Here is a 24,879-nt window from a genome sequence, read left to right on the forward strand (position 1 = left end):
AAAAAAAAAGGCAAAACGTCTGATCTTAACATCACAGTGAAAGGAAAGCTGCCAGTTTGTTTGTTTTTTTGTTATAGACTTCCAAACCAAAAAAAAATCATATGATGGTGTTAAAAAATTAAGAAAGTTCATAAAAAACGAATTCAGCAGAAGATTTATAATTTGAATGTTTGATTTACTACTGCAAAATGCATGACCCGCCTGGATACAATACAGGGTTGTGTCGGGAAGGGCATCCGGCGTACAATCTCTGCCAAACCACCTGTGCAAATCACTGAAGGCTGACCTGCAGACAACATGACCTCAACTTTCAGCACCGCTGACAACAGCCGCAGAAGGATACGACCTTTATCTAATGTCTGCAGACATACCGTAACAGCGAAGAAAGCTATAAACTCTGTTGAAACCCAGAAGAACAGCTGTGAATCAGCAGAAGAAGGAATACCAACCTTGGACATTCAACAGAATATGGACCCTTTTTTATTTCACAGCATTCCCTTATTTAAAAATAAATAAATAAATAAAAATTCTTAATCAATTATTGAAGATGGGTAAAATGATTGATTTCTAACTATATTAATTCACTTTCTCCAAAAAGTCATAATTTGTTATGTTTTCTGAAAGTGTCATTTTTAATCATAAACATGATATTTCTAATGAAAATAATCTGACTATATTTCAGATAACTGATCTGTATGTGGTATGTTATTATACAAAATAGTTATATCTACTTTACATAATTATGAATTCATTCATCATTGTCATGTGAGTTATTGATACTTAAGCATATGTAATGACCTGAAAGTGTGTTGGTAAGGCGTTGATATCAGATGAAAGGGTGAATCGGATAATGATAAATCATGTAATAAAATGGTTACGGTAGAACAAGGGGGGATTATATAAATTCACTTCCTTCCACTCCCTTTCAAGCAATCTTTGATTTAATATCTAATTATGCTGAGTTTGATACGTCTTTGAATGAATGTGTGATTGCTTATTGTATTGTTTTGTGCATTAGTCCTTGATTGCTTGAAAAAAGAAAAATTCAAATCCAAAAAAAAAAAAAATTGCTGTAGCGACTCCTGACATTCTGAGAGGTGAATAACAAGTGTCAAGCACAGACAGCGGGCACTGATGTCACTGTGGCCCAAAGACAGACTGAAACATTTTTTTTACACGTTTCCAAACACACAGATCAAAGACTTATACTTAGGCTTTTATGTCATAAACAACAAGTGTGAGTGAAACATTTCAGTCCAGAGAAAACCACACAACCCTGTGTGACAAGCTCTGAAAAATCTGTAACCTAACAATGATGCAAGCTTGTCCTGCTTTCCATATGGCTTCAAAGGACATAACTTATGGCTTATGTCAATTCAGATTTTTATTTCTCTTTGAAACCCACAGCAAGCAACATCATCACCAAATGCTTCTTTCACAATAACAACAGAAGCAGACATATGAAAGTGTTTATTCAAACTAGAACTGAATTTAGTGGTAAAATGTTGAACTTTGAGAGCTTTATGGGTTTTCTCTTCATTTAATTGGATTGTCATAACAGTTGCAGGTGCAACTCCATAAACTAGATTCTTTTAAAAACTTGAATTAGATCAGGGTTTTGGTTTTAAAAAGTAAAACATATATTACATGTATAAACTCATCTATTTTCAACACCAGCTTGTTCCTGGTCCGGGTCACAAGGTTGCTGAGGCCTATCCCTGCTATTGTTGGGCAAAGGCAGGGAACACCCTGATGGTTTGTTAACACAAATCTAACTTTCGCATGTGTTCCACTTGAAAATGTTTTCAAGTTTTTTTTTTCTTTTAAACACAATACTTGACTTTTCACAAGAAAATGTCACATTTTTTTTGAAAGAGAGGACAATGTTTGTATGAAAGACAAAAGACAAACAAAAAAAAAACTACCTTTTGCATTGGATTCAAAGAAAAACGTTTTTCATTTGTTAATATGAATAAATAATAATTTTGCTTCACGTCCATCTCAGAAAGATAGAACATTTTTAATGAAAAATATATTTTCTATTTATGGCATTAAGTTAAGATGGTGACATTCCATTACCAAAATAATAATAATTTTTTATGTTTTATGTTTCATGTCAATGTTCCTATAATTCTCTTAAACTCCAAACACAAAAAATGCTTCAGTCTCTGAATCTGTCATGTAATCTGCAGCTTAATCATCATAACTTTCCAAGACTGAATCGATTCAACTGGTTTTCAGCTGAAAGTTGTACAAGACGTCTTCATCTTTTTTCTTTTCTATCAAGAAACCCTTTCTTCTGCTTTGAAGAATGTAACAATGGCTGTCCAGTCTTCTGCTGCTGAGACTGATCTGAATGGTCCGCTTGAGAACCACGGGTGGGTTACAAGAGGACTTTCTCCTGGTGCTTAGTTCTTTCAGCTGAGCTCTCAAACAAACCTCAGAAGAGGTAAGAAGACTGAATAGACCTTTATCATTTATTTTAATATTTTCTGATTTCTATACTCCCTTTTAAATGTAAAACACAAAACGAACTTGTAAATGAAATGTTCCTTGTTTATGTTTATTCCTTTAAATCAGTTTATGGACTTTTTTTTTTAGTAAACTCTAGGTAGAAAGTAACATGTAAACTTCACAGTAAGATGAACATGACTGAGGCACTACAGCTCAATACTAATATATATTGAAAAATGAGAGCATGTGATCTAACTTGATTATTTTAGGAGATGAAATGAGAATTTTTCTTATTTTTTTTTTAAATTCAGAGAGCAAATCATTACATCATCACAGATTGCCGTGAGTCTGTCTCCAAAATAATTTAAAGCAACCAAGGCAGGCCAGCTGAAGCAGCTTAAGGTGGACTACTGAGATCTGCAGGTGCTACGGAGTCAGAGCACAGCCAGGAGTCATGGGAAGTTTAAAAAACATTAAAAAAGTCTGCAGCTTATCTGTGGAAAACAAAGCAATTGAAACTATACTATGCAAATATGATTTTATAAACAAAAGCCTATACATTTTTTTTCAGCTGATGGGAAGTTAAAGAAAAATCACTCTCAGTGAATAAATGTCACAAAAATGCTATAAATCCTCTTTCAAAGCTAAACAGTAGTTACCGTGGATTTGAAGCTGAACAGCTGTGGTAATACAGTTTAATCCAAGGTGAGAGAGGAAAAGAAAAACGATTCGATTTCGTACAACACAAGATGAGTGACAGTTGCTATAATGACAAACAGAGATCTTGAAGCGCAGGATTCTGCAGATAGATCTGGGGAGGGAAAAAGACGTTTCCTCACAAAGACATCAAAGCTGAAGGAAAGAAAAGGAGCCAGCATGACATGTGAGGGAGGATGTGAGATGAATTCCATGGCACACTAGGATTTGGCTGAAGGCCAGAGGGGCACTGAGTTAAAGGTTGTTTTTTTTTTTTTAAAGTGATCATTTTTGTCACAACGATAAGTCCAACTAAAATATAGCAAGGATGGCGACAAAAAGCAACAGAAAAGCTGCAAAAACTCAACAAAAACACAAAGAATTGACTTGTATCTAAACAGAAAGCAAACTTCTGCAGAGGCATGCTGAGCATCAGATGTTAAACCACTGCAGACCCTTGAGGAAAGGTAAACAAACAATTCCACTCAGACAACAAATAAATGTTGGTTTGTGTGAAAACAAACTTCGACTCGGTCCAAGTTTTCCCTCCCGCCGGCAGTCAGCTGTTTAAAGTCTGTGATTTGTGATGTTACACACCTGTCTACCTCAATGAAGCCTGCCCTAGTCAAGCAGTTGTGAGCCCCAAAGTGGTTCTTTTAGACGCGTTTTTAGCTCTCACAGTCATATGTCATACACGCCTCTTTGAAAAAGCGGTTTTATGTTGAAACTTTCCGACAGGAGTTTGTCCAGTTTTCAAAATGAACATTAAATAAACAAAAGGAACAGAAGATAATTTACGGCACAGAAACTCAATGAGGCGTTACTTGCTATCCACAGAAAACGGTTCTGTCCCCCTGTCGGGACTTCTGCCTCGTTCCTGTAAACATATCCCCCCAAAAAAAGAATCTCCCTTGTAGATGAAAACGTAGAGAACTCTCTTCTTTCCTGGATCGGTGAGGAGCAGCGCAGAGGGGCCTTACAACTGGAAACAGATGGCTTCTTAATATGTGCATGCCTTTGCATGAGTGTGTTTGAGCCAATATGGGCTTATAAGAATTGCACTTTGCACAGAAGGCAAACTAGTTTGCAAACAAATCTGCAATTAGGTCTTCTACCACCAATAAAGGCTATATACGATTGAATGATGAGAGAATCACAATAACAAGGAAGATGAAGAGAATCTCTGGCTGCAAGAATACCAAAATTCTGTCATTGTCTCACAGCATATGGCTGTGTGGCTGACAGCCAACAGGGATTGTATACAAAAGCAGGGTGCTCTAAAGTGTGAGCTGACTGATACCATCAAGCCTTCATGTTATATCCTCTTTGGTTTCTGCTCTTTTGCACATTGTTGTCTTGCTTCCAGGGGGTGACTTTAAGTCTATCATTCCATTTTGGGATCTCTTTGAGGCAAGTCAACAGATGACCATACAGCCCATTTGATCTTCCTCTGTGTCTCCTGAGTGAATGGTTTCGATTATTCTCTGCTTGGATAGCATTCCCAGACATACAAATGTGAATGAATGTTTGAGTTTAGGGTTGTGTGGTGGTTAAGCATCATAGCCTTACAACAAGAGGTTCCGAAATCAAATCCTCTGCGATGTGGAATTTGTAATGTGGTCCCCTTGCCTTCGTGAGGTTTCTCCAGGTATTCTGGCTTCCTCCCACAGTCCAAAACAATATACATGTGAGGTACGCTGGTATGCTGTTGGTGAGTGTTGGCCTGTGTGTGGCCTAGCCAATGGAGTGTCTCTGTTACGAAGTGGCCAGGGTACATGCCACCTCTGGCGCAATGAAAGTTTGAAAAGCCTCCAGCCCACTCTCACCATGGATGTATGGAGAAAAGATAGTAAATGGATCCTACAGATGCAGGTCAGGTTGTAATACATGTAAGGCACTAAATGACTTTTACTAAAGTGAGCATCGATTAAAATGAACAGATGTTGGGAACAATGTAGTGACCTTATCATCGGAAGTTTATGTGCTGACGTCCCACACATTCATCAACTCACAAACATTATAGAACAAGAACGAAGCACTGTAGTGCTCCAATGTACTTTGCTGCCAAGAAGAAAGTCCTCTTACCTGATTCAAAGGAGGATGTTTGCTGAAAATGTATTGCTCTTAATCTTTAATCCAAACAACTGTGCAGGACTTTCTGTTACCAAACTGATGATCAACACAACTGGTCAGTCAAAAATCATGCATAAAAAAAAAAAAAAAAAAAAACATACACAAGACAGTGGAGTTGACAAAGAATCCTGGCTTTAGCGACATATGTAGGAGGTAAATACACAAAAAAATCTGGTAAGAATGTGTGATTTAAGAGTAAAACTGTTCTCACTCAATCAGCTGTCTCTCTGTATTTAAACTTTTTAGTAATAATTGATTTAAGTTGCTGATATTCCAAGAAGTTATTTATTCCATGTTTGTCTTGAAGTTCCTGGGGAGTTATGAATTTTGAATCTGGAAGTGTATCATTTTTTTGTTTATAAGGATGTCCGGGTTGTTCCAGATGGGTGTCATTTTGCATGGTTGAATTGATGATTTTGATATTTTGAGAAATTCCCACCAGGCTGTTAAAGTGGCATTTATATTAATACTTTTGAAACAATCCTGTTTTTTAACTGTTTGGCTAATAAATGGAAGATCTGACAGGTTGATCTTTCCACATAACACCTGTTCCAAGTCTAACCATGAGTTGGTTTCTGGATTATTTTTTAACCATTTTAAGATGTATTGTAATCTATTTGCAAGAAAGTAATTGTGGAAGTTAGGTAATTCTAATCCTCCACAGCTTTTTGCAGATTTTAAAGTTTTTAGACTGATTCTTACAGGTTTATTGTTCCTTAAAAAGGTTGATATGGATGAGTCTAATGTTTTGAACCATTTTAACCATTTTAAGACTTATTTATTTTAAATAGCGATTGTCCCATGATGGCACTACAGTATTCCCAATATTCGCAGGGGTTAGGAACTAGAGACACCCGCGAATCAGCAAATACAGAGAACCAACTCCCTCCCCCGCAGCTGAAGAAAGTCCGTCACAAATCCTTAGTCATCAAAAACCCTTGTGAAACATTTCTGATGCTTTGTATAAACATTTATTAAAGAAAATTAGAAAGCTGTTCAACATAAAAAGTATTTTATAACGCGTATTAGGAGTGTCACTCTGTCTCTCTGTGCCTTAAAACTAGGGGCTTGTGCTTCCTCCTTTTTCATTTAAGTGCGAGAGGGCATCTCCTTACAGAAGAGGACGGTTTCATCCATCATTCATTCATCTGGATTATAATTATTCTCCGCGATTATCTTCCACAGCGTATCAGGGTATTTTCTGGCAGCACCTGAGTCATCCGATGCAATTTCTCCGTGCAGGGGCACAAACTTTGGTTGGTAGCGCTTAAGGAATCGGTGGAAATAGCTGGGAAATATTCCTCAGCAGCCGGTAAGGAAGCCAACAGGCCGGCGTGCTCTTCATGTCTGCTCCCCTCCTGCCCCCCAGCACCTCTTTCAGACGCAAAAGTCTTATACAAGCGTCATGAGCTGAGATTTTGGGATTATACCGGAGAAGTCGCATGACTGAAAGAAAATCTGCAAATACGTGAAACCATGAACAGTAAAACGCATACAGGTAGGGGAACATCACTGTTTCAGTGTTTCATTCGTAGCCATATGCTCACAGGTCAGATAATCGTTGATATGACCCATAGGAATGGCAAAAATTCTGAAGTGAGAGGGGCAACTGGACTTTACTCCACCCAACTCAACAATGTACTAATGACAATGTGCTATTTTAACATGATAGTCAATAGAAAATTGCTTCGTCCTGACATCAACCCCTAGTGGCATTAGAGAAAATCAACATTTGTACTTCCTGGTTTGAATCAATTCCCAGGAACAAAAGATGGGGGCTTGGTTTAACCTTTTAAGACCCAAGCCAATATTTGAGCTAACCCTATAAACATGTAGTCACAGGGCTCCAGTTAAGCAGAATTAACTACTGTGGTAATATGAACCAAAACGTGATGTCCACGCATGTCCACGCCAGGTTAAAGAGATGAAATTCTAACTTATTTTAATGTGGTCATATTTTTCTTTACTGTTTCCATTCTTTGTCTCTTTATTTCATTGAATTTAAAACTGCAAATCACCAAGTAAACTTGGGATTCTGGTATGGTACCATGACTGTTTAATTGACTGATTGATTGGTTTATTGAGGAACAGTAAAAAATATGTATGTAATAGAAAAGTTTTTTCTTCTATGACAACAAAACAAAAAATATGTTTAAATTTTAAGAATAAAGTCAGGAATATAAGTAAAACGAACAATTACAAACTTCCACTACGCCACAATTAAAGTACCAGGAATACAAAACAAAAGGATTAAAACAATAAAATTACCCAAAATCATGGCAACAAAATGCACAAGAGCCACATGGTATGTCATAACAGCTTTTAGGGTGAGAGATTTCCTTTCCCCTCTTTGTTGTTCAGAGTGTTGCCTCTCTGTTGCAGAGACACATGTATCTGAGTGCTAATGACTATGATTAGAGAAGCCTGAATTAGGTCTTCCTGTGGTTAAAGTCACATACACGCTGTAGTACACGCACATACACAGACAAACAGAAAGCTGGGTTGTGTTTTGTGTAAATCTGGAAAAACCCCAAAACCAGAAAATATACACAAAAAGATGTACAATTGAATTAAACCTCGAAATGCACGCATGGTAACAAAGATTACAGTGCACATGGTTTTAACCAACTCATTACTCATGTTTCTGAGGGAGCCTCTGGTATAAACAATGTGGGTGTGCTAATGTAGCGCACAATCATAAGTAAGGATACATAGAATATCTAAATAGTTTGAGGCAACGGAGTGATTTAAAAGCAGAGTTCACACTGCAGAGTCTGCTGAGGCTCATTCATAGGATTTTCACTGACAGTAAGACAGAAAAAACATGACATTTGTCTGTGGAAGGATAACAAATTATCTCCTATGTGAAGCAAGAGTAATTCTGTGTTTAGGAGGCTAAAAGGTTAGCCTGCTAGTCAGATCACATTAGGCTCAAATGTCTAGACAAGTTACAGTAACAGTGATCATCTCAGCTAAAGGAGAAAAAAAAATTCTATGGGCCACACGGGCTGTTATTGAGGGGGACTGGAGGGGGAGGGAACAGGTGGCCGTCAACTTAGAAAGAAAGAGGGTCATCATCCACTTAGAGAAGGGTGGTGAGTCTGTCTGCTGCTCTGCAGGCTCCACTAAGCTGAGCCAGTACCAGCAGGAGGACAGAACAGCATAAGGTAAATCCGTTCAGGGGAGTTTTCAGCTAAATATTTGCAAGAACAGTCAGATGAGCTTGTGATGTGGGTACATCAGGTACTTTTAGGGTGTCCCCTGTGATGAAATCTGGACATTGCTTCGGATTAAGGACCCCTTTACCAATGTTACATAATTAAGCATTCATTAAATATTCAATAAATATTTAATAAAATTTTAATAGCAATGTTTGAGCATTACCTTGCATTACTATGTGTTACTTAATGCTTTGATTATAAGGTAACTAAGATTTATTAAATTAACCTTACTTAATGCATTACAGAGTTTTAATAAAGGTTTCTAATGCAATTTTTTTAGTCTTATGAATACAATAACTACATGTAAGTTAATGTGTTTGCAAAGCTTTAATAATCTCTAAAGTAATCATTTACTTGGTTTTTTACTGTTAGGTAAGGTTTCACATGACATTTTTAGCCTTACCTATCCCTTGAATAACGCTTAAAAAAAAATCATAAGCAATACTTAGATACCATTCTCTAACCTTGTTAAATGATAAGGAATTGAAAATACTTGGTTTATGATTTCTTGAGGTGAAATTAGGCTTATTTACCACTGTTATGCAGTATTATTGTAAAGTACAGTAGAAAGCTGCAAGCATCTCTATTTTTTTATGAGGAACAGGACTTTAAATAACTGAACTGTAGAGTCATTTTCAGATTGAAAACATGATCAAAGAGATTTTTTTTAAATCATCTCGATTGTCTTAAATGTGCTAATTGTATAGGGAGCTAAATCTTTGCAATGCCTGGTATATATCACATGTTATAACCAAGAGAGGATTATCAAGAAAAGTGTTCAGATTCTGCTGACCTCATTTAAAAAAAACAGTTTGTGGTTCACTTTCACTGCACAAGAGAAAACACCCAGTTAGTTATAAGATTCGACAGTCCTCAGCTTTATAGCCTTCGGAGACATTGGGTTATTTTTTCATTTTAAGGCTTGAGAAGAGGAAATGCATGTGTCTTTATTAGATAACAAGACTTCCCACAGCTACTTCTACCACTTAACCTATTGCTAATAAGCTGTGCTTGTTTTTGTTAGATATTTCATTACAGTTATTTAAAATAAAACACAAGGAAAAACACTACATGATCATAACACTAACATCCCATTAGCATGCTTGTGTGAGCGCATGTGCCACACACATGAATGTTGGCACATGTTTTCACTCAGCTCCTTGCGCTATTTCCTTCATTTAACTCAAAGAGGCCCAATTAAAAGAGTGACAATACACAGTAACTCTCAGCTTCATACCAGAGTTGTATTTTTTTGGAGTGTTTATGAAATGCTGTTAATTGTCAAGTCAATTGGGATTCTTTGATGTGTTCCGACGCTGCCACTGTGCAAACCCAAGAAAAACCTAAAGCAAACTATGCGTCTGGAGGCCATTGAAGCTCCCACGACTTTGGTACGTTTTTACCGGGTCCGAGTTTGTTTCTGTGGATTGTCAGCTTTACCACAACAGGTGTAAAAACTTATTCAAAGTTTGGTGAAAGCATAAACTCTGGTCCATACGAAAACATTTATGTCAGGGTGTGGTTTATCATGATGATCAACAAGTCTAATTCAAGCCGCTAGTGTAAATCTAAGATACGGCAAAGGATGAACATGTCTTGTTGACAGGTTAAAAGTAAGTGAAGAGGAAATACATGCAAATACTTATAAATGTTCACACAAGTCATTGTTGTGACTGTGTTTTACTGTCCAGGTGTTTTGTGCTTTGTGATGTGTATTCTGATGAGCATAAATGTATCAAAAGTAAAAATATAAACCTTGGGGACAATGTTTTGTTTTTTCACTCACCAATGCAGGCATGAACTCTGACTGACAGATGAGTCCGGAGGATGATGCTATGTTTCTTGCCCCTCCTAGAAAAAGAAGACAACAATGTGTTACGAGCACATCACGATTAATCCAATTTCCATGTCCAACCTTCTGCATCAAACACAAGTAGCATCATTGCTAAAATAAAATAAATAGTTGTTTTAAATCTTTGCATTGTCTGCAAGTATTGGTTTTTCTTTAAAGGTGGTGAATTTCTCTTTTTTTCAAGGATTATTTATTTTTGGTAAAAAATGTTCCCTGCAAAATAAAATAATTATTTGTCTTTGATACGCATTGAAAGTGTCAAACTGACATACAAACTGTAGACGAAATTTATTTGTGGCGTTAATTCAAGATCCTAAACATTTTCAGTTAAATGGAACTAGAGTGAGAAATAGGAAAATGTCTTCACTTTGGACAAATAAATGGCTGAGAACAGTTCAAAGGTCCAATCCACCCACTTGTGCTAATGGAGATATGCCAAGACCCTATCAATGTGCTGCCAACGGCTACAATGACTGAATGACAATCAAAAACAAAGAAGAGAACAATGCACCCTAATTCTATTCAGTAAAGTCCCATTTGAAACCTCAACAAGATCATTGGTGTATTTCAAGGCAAAACCTCTCCTAATGTGAAGCTAGAAGTCCTAAAATCTGCTGTTTTAAATTATTTTCAGGGTTTGACAACTATTAAATACCTTACATCCTCTCTATTCTCTCTGTTGTACTCCAATCAAAACATCTGTAGTTTATGGTATTTTAAATCAAGACTCCAATCTGGTGTTTTATACTTTGAAGGTCTGAACTAATCTCTTGTGCACATTTGGACCACAGATTGTGTCTTTAACATCCCAAATTGCTATAGTAAGATACAATCAAACCAAACACAGACAAGAACACAGCAGGTAGAGTTGCACAACAACCCCCAGACTACTTTATAAGCCAGCTAGCACAAAAATGGCCTTTAATGCAGACTTCACAAAGGCTGTGTGTGACTGAGCAGACCGGCAGAGTGCCAGCTGCAGCCTGTCAGAAGTGGGTCTGACAGACAGGGAGAAAAGAAAGAAGCCTATACAGCGTAGAAAGCAGCTCATTCTGGTACTGCAACAAAAAAATAAAATAAAAAAAGACACCACTGCAGAGCAGACAAACTGACATCTAGTCAGATAACCAAGAGGTCTGTGGGAGAATGTTCTGATATTCAAAAAAGCTGATTAAAAGCCCTGCAAACTCTCAATGTTTGTCAAATAAAATTTCCAGGAACAAGCAAAGGTGACACAGAAGCCCACAGCCGTCAACACGGGCCTTCCCTGGTGAGATGAGATTGCAAACAGGAACCTAATCCTCTGTGATGCTGTTGAGGCAAATGCGTAACAAGATCCATTTTGTCACGAATGTCTGCGTTTTTTTGGCAGCACACTGCAACAGTATCCCTGTGCTTAAGCAAGACCTGAGTCTGCACAGACCAACATGCTCATTATCAAATTAAACAGACGTGCATGAAGCGTGCATGGGCTTTGAAGACCCGGTCCCATCAATTACATATGAAAATTGAACACTCCTCTGGCAGCCCAAAGGTAGAGAATGAATCCTAACACTACAGCATTGCAACAAAAATACCAAACAGATTTAGTTTAAAAATTACAAGTTTTACATCTTTTTTTTAAATTCTAAATTGTTTTTTATTTAAACATTTGTAGTTTTTCTAATAATGAAAGTGCAAAATTATAAACTGACCACTGACATGCAAGGATGAACAAAGTGCCAATTTAAAGCCAGTGTTTCAGGTCCACAGCAAACAAGATGAGTTCAAAGTTAAGGATACAAAATCACCCGTTAATCAAAAGATCACATTTGTTTAAAATTCTCAATTTAAATATGAAAAGAAATAATGAAGTACAGAAAAGTTGTTGTACTAGAGGTGAAAAATCCTATTATTATTAACCGACTACATTTATTTCCTATTTTCATTGGGACCATTTTGCATTGGAGTGAAAAAGGACTAACCGGCTAAGCCTTTAACAACTTTAACAACTCTAAAGCACTCCCATGAGTTGTTTCAATCACAAACAAAAGATAACTAAAATACCTACAGAACAAAATAATTACAGGTACGTTTTTTAACAAAAAAAACTTAAGGAGAAAATACCGACAAGAAATATCAGAATAAACTTTCAGGTAAAATTACTAATATACTTCAGTAAAACCAGAAATAACAACAACGCTCCATGAGGCATCCTCAGTGATGTATGATAAAAATTTGGCAATACAAAAAATGAGATTAAAAAATTGCTTGCTTAAAATTCCCTAGAAAAAATTCCTATTATAATAAAACGAAAAAAAATAAGAGTACATTTATTTTGTAGATATTGGTACAAATCTTACAAGTGATTTTCCAGAAGTAATAAGAGTGTAAAAACAAAACTCCAGTACTCATTTTGTCAAAGAGTCTCTAGAATCACATTCGCAGTTGTACACAATGATCTACAAAGTTCCTTCTTTGTCCAATTTAAAGCACTGAAGTTTCATAATTTCCCTGAATTCAGTCAACATCAAATTCAATCCTCCTATCTCTGCTTTTGCTTTTTGCTTGTAGTTTGAATTTATGTTTGTAAGTCATTACTTAGATTTGTGATTTCCTTTTGACAGTTAGTGTCTTGTGATCACCATTGTCAATTCCAGGTTTTAGAATAAAAAACAAAACAATATGTATATTTTTTTTAAACAGCGCTAAATCTAAATTGAACACTCATTTATGGAACACCAGCCATGACTCCCCCTCATAGACCATTACTTGCCAGACTACAAGGTCCCACAGAGGTCCACTGACTCGGCACATTTTCGACACTCTTATTTTCGCAGACGGACCTCCAGTGCTGCAGCGAGCCAAGGGGAGATAATCAGGCTAAACTGGCTCAGGCTACAATCGGAGTTGCACCCTCAGGGGGGGGGCTGCTTCATTAACTATTTACCAGATCTAACACTAGCACACACGTAAAAAGAGTAAGTGGCAGCTCCATTCTGTTAATGAAAGCCCTTAACTGCAAACACAGAAAGGTACAACCTGGTTTTTGTTACACTACATGAAGTTTTGGGTCCCTCTGCTTCTCTTCAAATACACTTTTTTTATTTTTAGATGAAAATCTTGTGTGCTTTAAAAGCACATGAAACAATGTCCAAGTGGGTCAAAAAAAAGAAGGAAAATAATGAAGGCCCAGCTGTTGTAAGGAAGATGAAAGCACAAGATGAGAAACTCTGAATAGTTGAGGCTTGCAGTGCATGAACAGTTGAATTTTCATATGCCAGCCTTTTAAAGGGGTTGTCAAACACATCACAAACACTACATACAGCCCAAAGAGAACATTTTCAACATGCAATTATTGACATTCTCATACAAATTATAAGTGCCAGTGAACTGTGACGAGTTATTAAAACTGCTGTCAAAGACATGAGAAGGAACAGAAGTATGTCTTTGAGGAAGTAGAACACTGAGAGAGGCTGATTTGAACAAAGACGTCAAGATCAACAAATAAATCAACGTAAAGCTACATCCACTTTGCTCCATTGACATATGGGTCTTTACGTCAAAGCTGTGTTAATATCAAACATGTTTTTGGCCCATCTCTTGTCTCAAGCAGTCAGCCAAATAAACCTGTGATCATATGGTTTGATCCATGACAGCTGCAAACTAAAATGAGGAGGGGACAACCTAAAACTATTTTTATATAAAACATAGTCAGCTAATTACCTGAAGTGAAGCTGCATCAATGATGTGCTGGGGACTTACTGCACAATCTGCAACAGAAAAGCCTCATAACCTGGTGTGGAAGTGATTATAGCGCTTAAGCTCGCATGACATGGATATCCTCTGGCCCTGCAGCCCTCTTGTCATACTTTATTCTGATTGGGAAGACACTCAGCATGACACATGTGCCTCAGGAATGTAACCTGTGAAAAATATCATTTACAGATAAATTTAATTGGCAATTATCAGGAGGGTTAAGGAATCTCGGATTACTCACTTTACAGAAAAAACTAAAAGATTAAAGCAAAGAAACAGAAAGCTGCAGGATTCCATAATTCCTCTCAGGAACTGGACAAACTTTCAGATCATCTGAGACACTCGATAAAAAGACAAAAGTCAGTTTTTAAAAAAATTGTTTAATATTACTGACACTACTTCAATACTGAAGTTTGGACTGCTGCTGATGGCGATGTGTAGCAAACAACAGAAATAGGAAAAAGAAAATTACAAAGTCTTCAGACCCTTATTTTGCTCAGTAATCATCAATTCAGCAACACCAAACACAGACTGCAAACTTTGCCACTTCAGCGCCATTAAAATCCAGTCAGTTAAACTGCTCCATTTTTTAACTAAATAATTGGCCAACCACCCTTAGCCATGGCCTCCCCAGACAACACTGAGTGGGTTTAATGACACATATCCATACCAGTCTGTGCCAGCTGGCACCACACAGCACCTGACAGGCTCCATCTTTGATGGGAGAAGAAGTGGACCACTTCCTCACAGCTCTCAATTGGCCTCCAATAAGCTCCAAACAACATTTCAGCTGAATCTGGGAAAGGACAGCACCCCCAAGGGCCAATAGAAACACCATGCTATTGGGAAGCGTCCGAATTCCAAGTTAGACAAACACATCCGTGCATGTTTGTGGTGCAGCTGACCGGGATCTCTGATTCCAACCTTTTGGTTTGCAATCATCTAGAGTGGGCAGCACATATATCAACAGCATATGAAAGAAAAACATATGGAGCCAAAAAGTTAAACGCCAAGAAAAGCGTATGAAGTAGGGAAATTAAACTAACAATTTTAAGCCTTTATTTCTTCATGTAGATCCAAGGGTAATGTGATTGACTAGCCCTATATTTCACAGACATTAGAGCTAAAACATAAGTTAGGAGGGGAATAACCGAGGTGTACAACTGTGGTTACCTCAGAGGTCTAATGAGTCCACCAAAAACTCCAAGCAAAGATCAAGATAATTATCCTGACGGCAACCCAAGCTTATTCAATGACATCATTGCTGCCATGGGAGGCTGTGTTTTTTTTTTATAAAAGACAAATATAACAGAAATGGTTGTGTTGCCATGTAATCTAACTCTGTATGCATGACCAAAATATGTATAAGAGCGCATATATCCAACAATTTTTCTGTCAATAACTAGTGATTAAAAACTAAAACAATAAACCTTTTCAGGAGATCTCGCCCGCCTCATAGGAGTGCTAAGCAGGGATCTGTCACCTAAGGAGAAGGAATTATTCAACTAATTTGTTCAGAGTCCAAATACATATCATTAGGATTCCAATAACTGTTATCAAATTACATTAGAAGGAATACACTAGGGAAATAAGAATGTTTTCTCATATTAAAAACCACTTGCCTCTTATATTGCATTTATTTTTATGTCTCTCTCTTTTCACGTGCATCATATTTTAATGATTATGTCTGACTGTAAGCTCAAAACTCCTCTGCCTCCTTCTTTTTAAAGCCAGATTGTTGTAATAAAAATGTTTTATGTCACTTACTTTTGAATTATTATTTTTTATATATGTCTCTTGGTCAACAGCTAATTTGACCACAGCAACATGGAAAAGATTGTTTTCTGGGCAACAAAGACCTGGTGAGTTATGTCCATTACTGTATCCACCTGTTTGGCAGTGCTAGTCCCTCTTGTGTTTTCTGGCCTGGCAATAATCCGAGTTGCATATTTTGAAGTAAAAAATAATATATGACCAAGCTTTTTATGGCAGTACCCAGGTTCATTTCAGTTTTCAACTTTAGTGGAATAACAGCCATTGTTTTTCATTACAGTGTGCCATGTGCATGCTGTTTTTGTATTTTAATGTATGCTGTTCAACATATCGAAATCTTAAAACACAATCTTACCCTCCGTCCTCCTGAAATCCCTCCAGTTCATCTCTCTGCTCTGCAAGGGTGGACTCCAAATCCAAATAGCTTCCATTATGAGAAAGCTGGAGGGCGCAGTCATCGAGCTAAAAAGACAGAAACATAGTTAGTCAAAGCAGTTTGTTTTCTTCTGAACTGAATACGACTAAATTAACTAAGATCAATACATGTATAAACTCGCTACACTCCATGTGTTTTTGGCAGTATAAATACACCAGCTGCTAAGAGATGGGACTCAGCCCCCCACGGTTGCTAAAAAAGGGCAAAAAATCCTGATTGAGAAGGATCCCTTAAAAGGTGCCGTCCCATCCTACTACCGGGCAAAACCTTGTCTCTCCACAACATAGAAGCTCATGTCAGGCATCATTGCAATCAAGACAAATAGACACAAGGATCAGTACTCAATCAACAGATATAAATGCTATGATAGAGATACCAATAAGAGGCCAAACACCATCTCCTGCTTGAAAGAATGGTTGCTCAAGACTGCAGGTCACGACATACCAACCTGTGTACAGTCTGGATTGAATACAAGAAAGCCTATGACTCAATGCCACACACATGGATCACTGAATGCTTGGATCTGTACAACATCAACAGGATTCAAAAATCCTTTATAGGAAACTCAATGAGGTTGTGGAAAACCACCCTTGAAGCCAATTGTAAGCAACTTGCACAAGTGTTCATCAAATTTGGCGTATACCAAAGAGATGCCCTGTCCCCACTGTGTTTCTGCAGGTCTGAATCCCCTCAGTCAAATAATCAACAAGACTAGAAATGGATACCAGAAATTGGGTAAATATCAGTCACCTCTATCCGGTTAACACCAAGCTACGCACTAAAAGTGAGTAAGACATTGACTCCCTGATCCACACCACCAGAATCTACAGTACTTCAGGATGTCATTCGAGCCTGAGAAATACAGTCGGATAGTGATAAAGTGAGGCATAGTAGTCAACAAAGAAGGGGTCCCACTCCCAGAAGGAGTGATAGTTGATGGACAGTTAAATAATAGAAGTGGCTGATATCCAAAAGTCCTACCAATGGCTAGGAAAAATTGGCTTTACAGGACAGCATAGAAGCCCTCATCCTGGTAGCACCAGAGCAGGACATGAACACCAGAGTAATAGAGACTCAGATTAACCACACGATACAATACCCAAGATGCAGTTATGTCCTGAAACAAAACAACACATAACTGCAGGGTGTATGTGACAAAGTAGTTGCATCCACTTGTCACCTGTCTGTAATAGCACATCACTTTTAGACACATCAAGTAGGTAAAACATAACCACCAAATTTTTAGACTTGTTTGATTTTGTTATGTTTCTCACCTTCTCTTCCTGGGTGCAAAGAACAAAATGGTGACCAAGGCCTTCACTTCCTGTTTAGGAGTTGGGCATAGGAAGTGGAAAGGTTTTGGATTTATTTGTACAGCTTTTGGTTGTAATGATTTGAGTTGTTTGTTTACTTATGTTTTCTTTGTTTACAGGACTTTAACTGTATGATTTACAAGACATTTCCATTTTTTGTTGTAAATTTTCTTTCTTGTATGGTTAAAGTGGCTTCTTTTCTGGGTGTGGCCAGCCAATTAACAGGAGCCCATTAAAGAGAGGAGCTCAGTGTGAAGGAGGATGAGTGTGGGTGAGCTGTGAATGAAAAAAACAACAACCTGTTCCTGAATTTAAGGTCATCTGCCTCCTATGTTAACCAGGCCACTCTAGTCACACCACATTGTGACAGTATAAGATGCTGGCAAGGAAAGCATACATAAAGCGTCACGAACAAGTGTCTTAAATAGTATGCAGGAGCATGTGTGCAGAGTATGGACTGGAAACTCCAAGGTCATAATGCGAAAAACCACCAAAGACGGTAGCGAATGAGAGAACAAAGATCCTATATGGGACTTTCAGATACAGACAGGATGGTAATGGCGAACCAACCAGACATTGTAGTGGTGGATAAAGAACAGGAAAGCCGTTGTGGTGGATGTGGCAGTGCCAAGTGATGGAAAAATCAAGAAAAAGGAACATGAGAAATACCTGTGAGGAAATGGAGAAGGTAACAATAGTGTATGTGGTGATCGGGGGAACATGGGACTGTGACCTCCAAAACTGGGGGAGTGGCTACAGCAGATCTCAGGAAAATTAGTAGAACAATATTTGTAAGGATAATGTAAGTTATACGCACTTATGATCTACGATTGATGCTGTCATACGGTGTCCTTACGCCGCATCCTATTGACTGCATGGAAATGCTGCATGCATGGGGTGTGCATGTGATATATAAGTGCCCATAGAATGCCCGTAGGACGCTCACACAAATACACTATGATTGTCTAATTTCATAATCTCTAACAGTCAGGCTGCAAGCACGGAGTATGGAATGGGTGTGCAAGAAGTGCGTATTTATCATGTGAACAGCATTAACGGGCCCTTGCACAGTGCGCAGGTTTTAGGAGGATTGAAAAAAGTGAAAAAACTGTAAGTCGTGCTTGCGTCTCACATACTACCCCATCACTTACCCTTACATGTTGTTTAAGTATTTGCTATGAACTGCCTCCTGCAGCATGCCCTTACAAAAAAAAAGCATGAAGATTTTTGCTCTTGTGGGCTCACTGAGCAGCGTAGGATCTTTAAATTTCGTGCAGGCCAGAATAAAGAGAGAGTTTGACATCTCAGGAGGAAAAGGGGCTACTTTTAATATTCCGTGCATTATTAGAGCCTGAAACGAAAATTCGTTAATTCTTTTGACAAGCTGGGAAGAAAGCTGCACACAGTGGGAGTTGCTTGGCAGTCTGGTGCCTCTTATCTCTCTGCTTTCCATGTCAGATAAACTATCATCGCACAAGATGATTACGCAGAGGAGGAATGATTTGTCTGCTCTTGAATGGATGTCATCACTTGACTCGAGTCAGGGAGACGAAGAATGAGAGCATCTGTTTCACTTGTCTGGTTGACCCGCAATTTGGAGATATTAACCTATTTATACTTGGGGGTCTGTCAGCTCCACAGGACAGAGGCTCCAACAGTGAAGGAGTGCACAGAAAAACAAATACCATTAAAAGAGGTAAACATATGACTTCAGAGGAGAAGTTGGCATTACTTTATTAGTCAGGGTGTATAGATATATAGCTCGATTTTTTTTTTACTGTCAGGCTTTAGTGAAGCTTTCCAAGATAGCAACAATAGACCAGATTAACATCCACTCATAGCATGTAAACCCCTAAAATAGGAAAATAAAAGTAAGGTAGGGTGGCTTTAAAGTCTGAAGCCAGTTTGGGAGACTTCCCACTTGTTATTTCTTTCTGTACTGTGAAAATTTTTTATTTTATTTCTTGTTTTCTCTAAAATTTTTAAAAGGCAAAGTCTTTTTAAGAGGAAATAAAGGACAGGGTGAAGCAATAAACACCATGGATGATCACACGGTTTCAAAGCTGCGTCTTACTAAAATTGTGTCGGGTGTTTGGAACAGCAAGGACAGAACAGCGAGGAAGAAAAGCACAATGGAGAGAGGAAAAAAATGTCTTTGCTGTACACAGTCGGGCCTTTGGAAGCAAGTGATTCTCCAGATTACAGGATGGATTCTCACAGGAAATCCAAGCACAACAGTCTGAGTTTAGTTCACTGCATCATGCCTATGGATTGCCATGGTTTTGTAAAATAGTCCACTTCAAGCAGTGTGAAACGAAGTGAAGAAGACCTACAAGCATGACATTATTGAAAACCTGAATATTTAGCTTTTTTTCTGTCTCATTATTATATTTTTCTCATGTTGTTCCTTATTTCACACTTTTTTGACAAAAATCACAACATTTCTTGATAAATGTAAACAATAGCATCCCAGTTTTGATTATAAATGCAAATAATACAAATATTAATTTCACACAAATACAGGACAAAAAAAAGCAATAAAGAATGATACTTTGTCAACTTTCCACCGTGTATCTAAACCGTAAATAGAAACAACACAGGGTTGAATTTGTGACTGTAACCAGTAATTAACTAACAGTGGCAGAAAGAGAAGCATTCCCCAAATGTTTTAAAGCAGCAATCTCAAAGCAAATCCAATGTCGGCCAAGTTCTACGCTGCTCTTTAGATAATTAACCTGGATTACAAGTATTTTAGTATGTGCCCAGGATGGGATAATAGAATAATGGCTTTAAACCACAAATTGGAAGAAAAAAACTACCAACAGATTATCAGAAACAAAGAGTTTGGTATAGCTGTCTTCCTGCCCAGGACCTGAACCCAAGCTGGCTCAGTGATGTCCAAGTCCAGAAAAGAAACCACAGGAGCAGTGCACACACATCCATGCACACACATCCATGCACACACACATTGAGGTCTGGCCTCTCCCTTCAAAACCCATACTGTGGTGTACTGACCAGCAAGGCAGTGGAAGCAAAAAATGTCTAAAAATAAACGCTATGCAATATTCTGTTTAAAGCTGCTTGTCTAAAGACAAATGCAATCAGAATAAATAGATTGAAAAAGTGCTAGAATTGAGAGAAATCATGATAAATAATTATAATAAGTAGGTACAAAAAATAGTGTTAAGTTTAATACTTAACAAGTGCTGAATCTGAGCTAGCCAGCTGCAAAATGGAGTGGACTCTGTTTTATTCATGAAATAATATTTACTTTAACGCCATCTTTCATTAAAGAACAACTAAGAAACCACAGCAGTAATCTAAAGCATCAATCAGATGGGGGAAATAATCAATTTATCAGAAGGCAGACGTCTGTTCAGACTCCCTCAAAATGCAGTGAGGAGCAAACCTCAACTCTGCATGAGAAAGTGTGCAAGAATTCAAAAGAGGAACCTGTATTTTAAAGCATTTTAGCTTCTCACTTTTTCTAACTTCTCATTATGTGACCCAAAAAAAAACCCAAGCAAAACAATTGTCTCCAATCCTGACAATGCTAGAGCCAGAGTCCACGGTCAGATGACTCCTGACAGATGAAAATGATTGGTCTGTGGATTTCTGCTGAAAATTGCATATTTGGAACATGTCCGGTTGATTTAAAGAGAGCATATTTTCCTCATTTGATAAGGACACATAAACCTGCATCAGAAACTGGGGGAATGTAAGGCAGTAACTAGGTATGCACACACGGCAAAAAGAAATGCTGACTCACAAAGATGACGCGTCAGATACTCACTGAAATAGAGGTTGCAGATATGGGTTTCATATGGCCAATGCAGACGCCAAGCTTCAGGAATCACGGAAGGCGATGTTTTTTTTATAGCCGTCTGCTCACAGATTTGGACAGTAATTCGAAAAAGTTTCACACAACTGTTATTGCTGATCATATTCCCACCACAACACTGCCTATACCCAGAGAGAAGCCTTTTTATCTCATTAGAGCCCATAGCTATTGTATGTAAATACGCACATGAAAGGCTGTGTTTCATCAAAAGTTTTAAAAAATATAAAAGCAAGAACAAAAACATCAAAATGTAACCTCTGTACTACTGCAATGTCAAGATAGAAGACATAGACAGTGCAGTATAACTCAAGCACCTCAACAACCAAAAACATGAAAAACCTAACGGGAAGGAACTACACCATGGACAAAAGGTTCATATACTATAAACATCCATCTTCAGGACCTGCTGAATCCCATTTGGGGTCATGGGGTTGCTGGAGCCAATCCAGCTACTGTTGAGCAAAGGCGGGGTACACTCAGAACAGGTCGCCAGTCTGTTGCAGGGCATATATAATACATTAACATAAAAATGTAATGTTTGTTTTTAAATCTTTCCCGATGGGATTTACTGGGTTACGCTGGGAAAATGATATTTTTTAACTTTAAGGGGCTTAAAAAAAGTTTACTGCTTAGATCTGGTGACAACATCCACCTGACTGCTTTTTGTTTGTCTCCATGGTTACAAATAACCACCAATACCCATGTGATTAAACCACACAACCCAAGCACAGGCTTTCTTTTTGTTTAGTTTGCAGATCAGCTTGCAGCTCAGCTACGACCAAATGAAAGGATGAAGTTCATTAATGTTTAATCATTCTGCCAGCTTCTCTCCTCTGCCCAACAGTGGACATCCTCTTATACTGCTGGTTAGTCTGAGAGGGCTGTATAATGATATATTAGCAGGTTTAGGAGAGATCTACACCCTCCTAAAGTTCCATGACTTATATGACAGGGTTTGGAATAATCCCAATTAAATGCTAATTTACACAACTTCTCAATTAAAGGTGACTAGTCAGATGCTGGGTCTTTTTTTATTTTAATTACACTTTTCATTATGAAAAAATATACATATAATTCTTAAACCAAATGGAAAAAAGACAAAATTCACAAATAAGTTAGAATCTGAGGCTTACAGAGAGAAAGAAGGAGAGACATTCATGTCTATGTTTTGTCTCAGTATTTGCCTTTTGGCAATCTTGAACAAGGCAGTTGCACCATACCAAAAAGGAACAGTCAGTTATTTTGAGCCTTTGAATTGGCTGCAACATTGTTGATCTTGGGAAGTCCAACTTTGGCAGCAGAGGAGAATCAAGTCCGATGTGATAAAGCTGATCAGACATAATGTGCAGTTTTGAGAACCAGAATGTTAGGAACGCACCTAAAGGATGACGTGTGAGGAAAAAAATAAGATAAAATATTGATTATTTGAAGTTCACACTTTCTGGAGCCCAAAGAAATGACGACATACTTTTTTTTTTTTTTACTGAACATGTGATTAATACAAATTTGTTTTTTTTAACTGTCTTAATGTGCACAAAAATCCTTCTATTGAAGTTGTTCAATGATCAGGAATGTCATCCTCATTTGCCATGAAGCATTTATTAATTTTTTTGCATGGGTAACACTGAAATTGGACTGCTAAATTGCAAGAGGGTTTATTTGTAAATCTGCAAAAATTAAACAAAAAAATTAATAAATCAAAAACAACTCCTTGTACTCCACTGCAATGATCTGGTGTTTTCCCCCACATGTCACAAATCCATCATTCCTTAAAATCAACTCATTTGTTCTGTCTGGTAGCACAGTAACCCCATCAGGTTCAGGCTACTTCTTCACTATGGTAACTCAACTATATGCTCATGAAAGCATGCAAAGCAACAGGAGCAAAGCCAAGCATGAGTGCATACATGTGTGCATACCTTCTGTGGGGCTTTCAGCTGCCTGTGGACTCCAGCAATCTGATTGATCAGAGGAATATCCTCCCTGAACGTGTACAGAGGGGGTCTGGTGGGCTCAGGGAAATTGGTGCTATTGAATGGATCTGTATCATCTAAGAACTGCACCCTGCATATAAAGGTGGCCATGATGATCCGTCCATGCAAAGGGACTTTTAGATCATCAAATCGGTGGAAGCGCAGGCCCCCCTCTCCTCCTCCTCTGGGGCTGCGAACTACCGACAGGTCCTCTGCAGTGGCAAATGGAAAAAAAAAAAAAAAAACAACAAAAAAATATAACAACCCCGCAGCCTGTTATCCTTGGATGTCCCCCATTAGTTCCATGCCGTGCAGATGAGGCTCAGTGAGTGAGAGTCCGCGCCTGAAGGCTGAAGAAGGAGCCGCTGGTCAGAGCGGGGGGGGAGGCGAGCAGAGCTGCAGCATCCAAGGGCATTGCGGGCGGCTGAGGTGTTGAGACAGACTGCAGAGTGCGGACAGGACTCCTGCACTTGGTGCCTGGTCTGTGAGAGCGATGAGAAGCAGCTCCCTGCTTAAACTCCGCCAGGGGATTCGGCGGTCAGAGCTCGCGGCCGGCTCGGGTTACACTTACAATGGCGGCCTCTAGTGGCGGCAATGACAACTGCAGAACCGGTGTGACAATTAAAACATCAGTGTGACATGTTAACAAAACAGCACAAAACTTTATGAAAGGTACAATAGAAAATCAAGATTGCTTTTACTTGATTTTGTTTTCCAATAGCTCTCAAATTTATGGAATGTCTTTTTTTCCATTAACTGATGCATCTGCTGAATTTATGGGTGCAACAATTAATTTTAACGATTTAATTCATATTATGAACTGTGGTTGCTAATACGATTTATAGCCAATCTTGGTTCATTTTAAACGATCTGATTTGATCTGATTCACTGACCTAAAATCCATTTAGGACATATTTAGCTAAATATTCAACCAGAGATTAATACCTAGGTACTGAACAGTGCAGGTGACGTTTTCTATATTTCTTGTATTTCTTGCACGATAATCGAGTGTTAATTAAAAATGTGCACAAATAAACAAGAATTAATGGGAAATCCATTCCAATTTTATCCATTTCCACTGTTGTTTTTTCACATCAAAATAATACAAATGGAACATTTTACAACATTATACCACACTGTATGATTACATGTCTTTGTAAAATTCAAAGTGTTGAAAACGATTTTATAATGGTAAAGGTCGATTGGATAAATGACTTGCCTCAGACAGACCTTTCTGGTTGGATTTTAGGAATATAAATCCATTCATAGATTTCTCATCACACTCTAAGGTGAATTACCTGTTTTTATTTTGCCATTAAATCATGTTCAGAGTTTTGGATGAAAAAAAAAAGTCTAAAAATATGTATTGGCAATAAAAACTAAACACCATTATTAAGAAAAGTGAGCCTCAAAAGCCCAAAGGGAAACACCTGCTGTTGTAACACCCAG

The 24,879-nt window shown here is 38.0% G+C and overlaps 1 protein-coding gene across 2 annotated transcripts in view; it reads right to left on the reverse strand.

The window, feature by feature from the left end:
- Nucleotides 1-23,933, reverse strand: part of LOC101157641 (FH1/FH2 domain-containing protein 3) — an 87,512-nt gene extending 63,579 nt beyond the window's left edge. For both annotated transcript variants that reach the window (XM_023964615.1, XM_023964614.1), the window contains exons 1-3: nucleotides 23,377-23,933; nucleotides 16,223-16,329; nucleotides 10,291-10,355 (exon numbers count right to left, since the gene is read on the reverse strand). In XM_023964615.1, the coding sequence (XP_023820383.1) occupies nucleotides 10,291-10,355; nucleotides 16,223-16,329; nucleotides 23,377-23,541 (337 nt within the window). In that variant the 5' untranslated portion in view covers nucleotides 23,542-23,933. The remainder of the gene's footprint in view (nucleotides 1-10,290; nucleotides 10,356-16,222; nucleotides 16,330-23,376) is intronic.
- Between the last annotated feature and the right edge of the window lie 946 nt (nucleotides 23,934-24,879).

The sequence above is a fragment of the Oryzias latipes genome, chromosome 16 (assembly GCF_002234675.1).
Source record: "Oryzias latipes chromosome 16, ASM223467v1".
NCBI classification, from domain to species: domain Eukaryota; kingdom Metazoa; phylum Chordata; class Actinopteri; order Beloniformes; family Adrianichthyidae; genus Oryzias; species Oryzias latipes.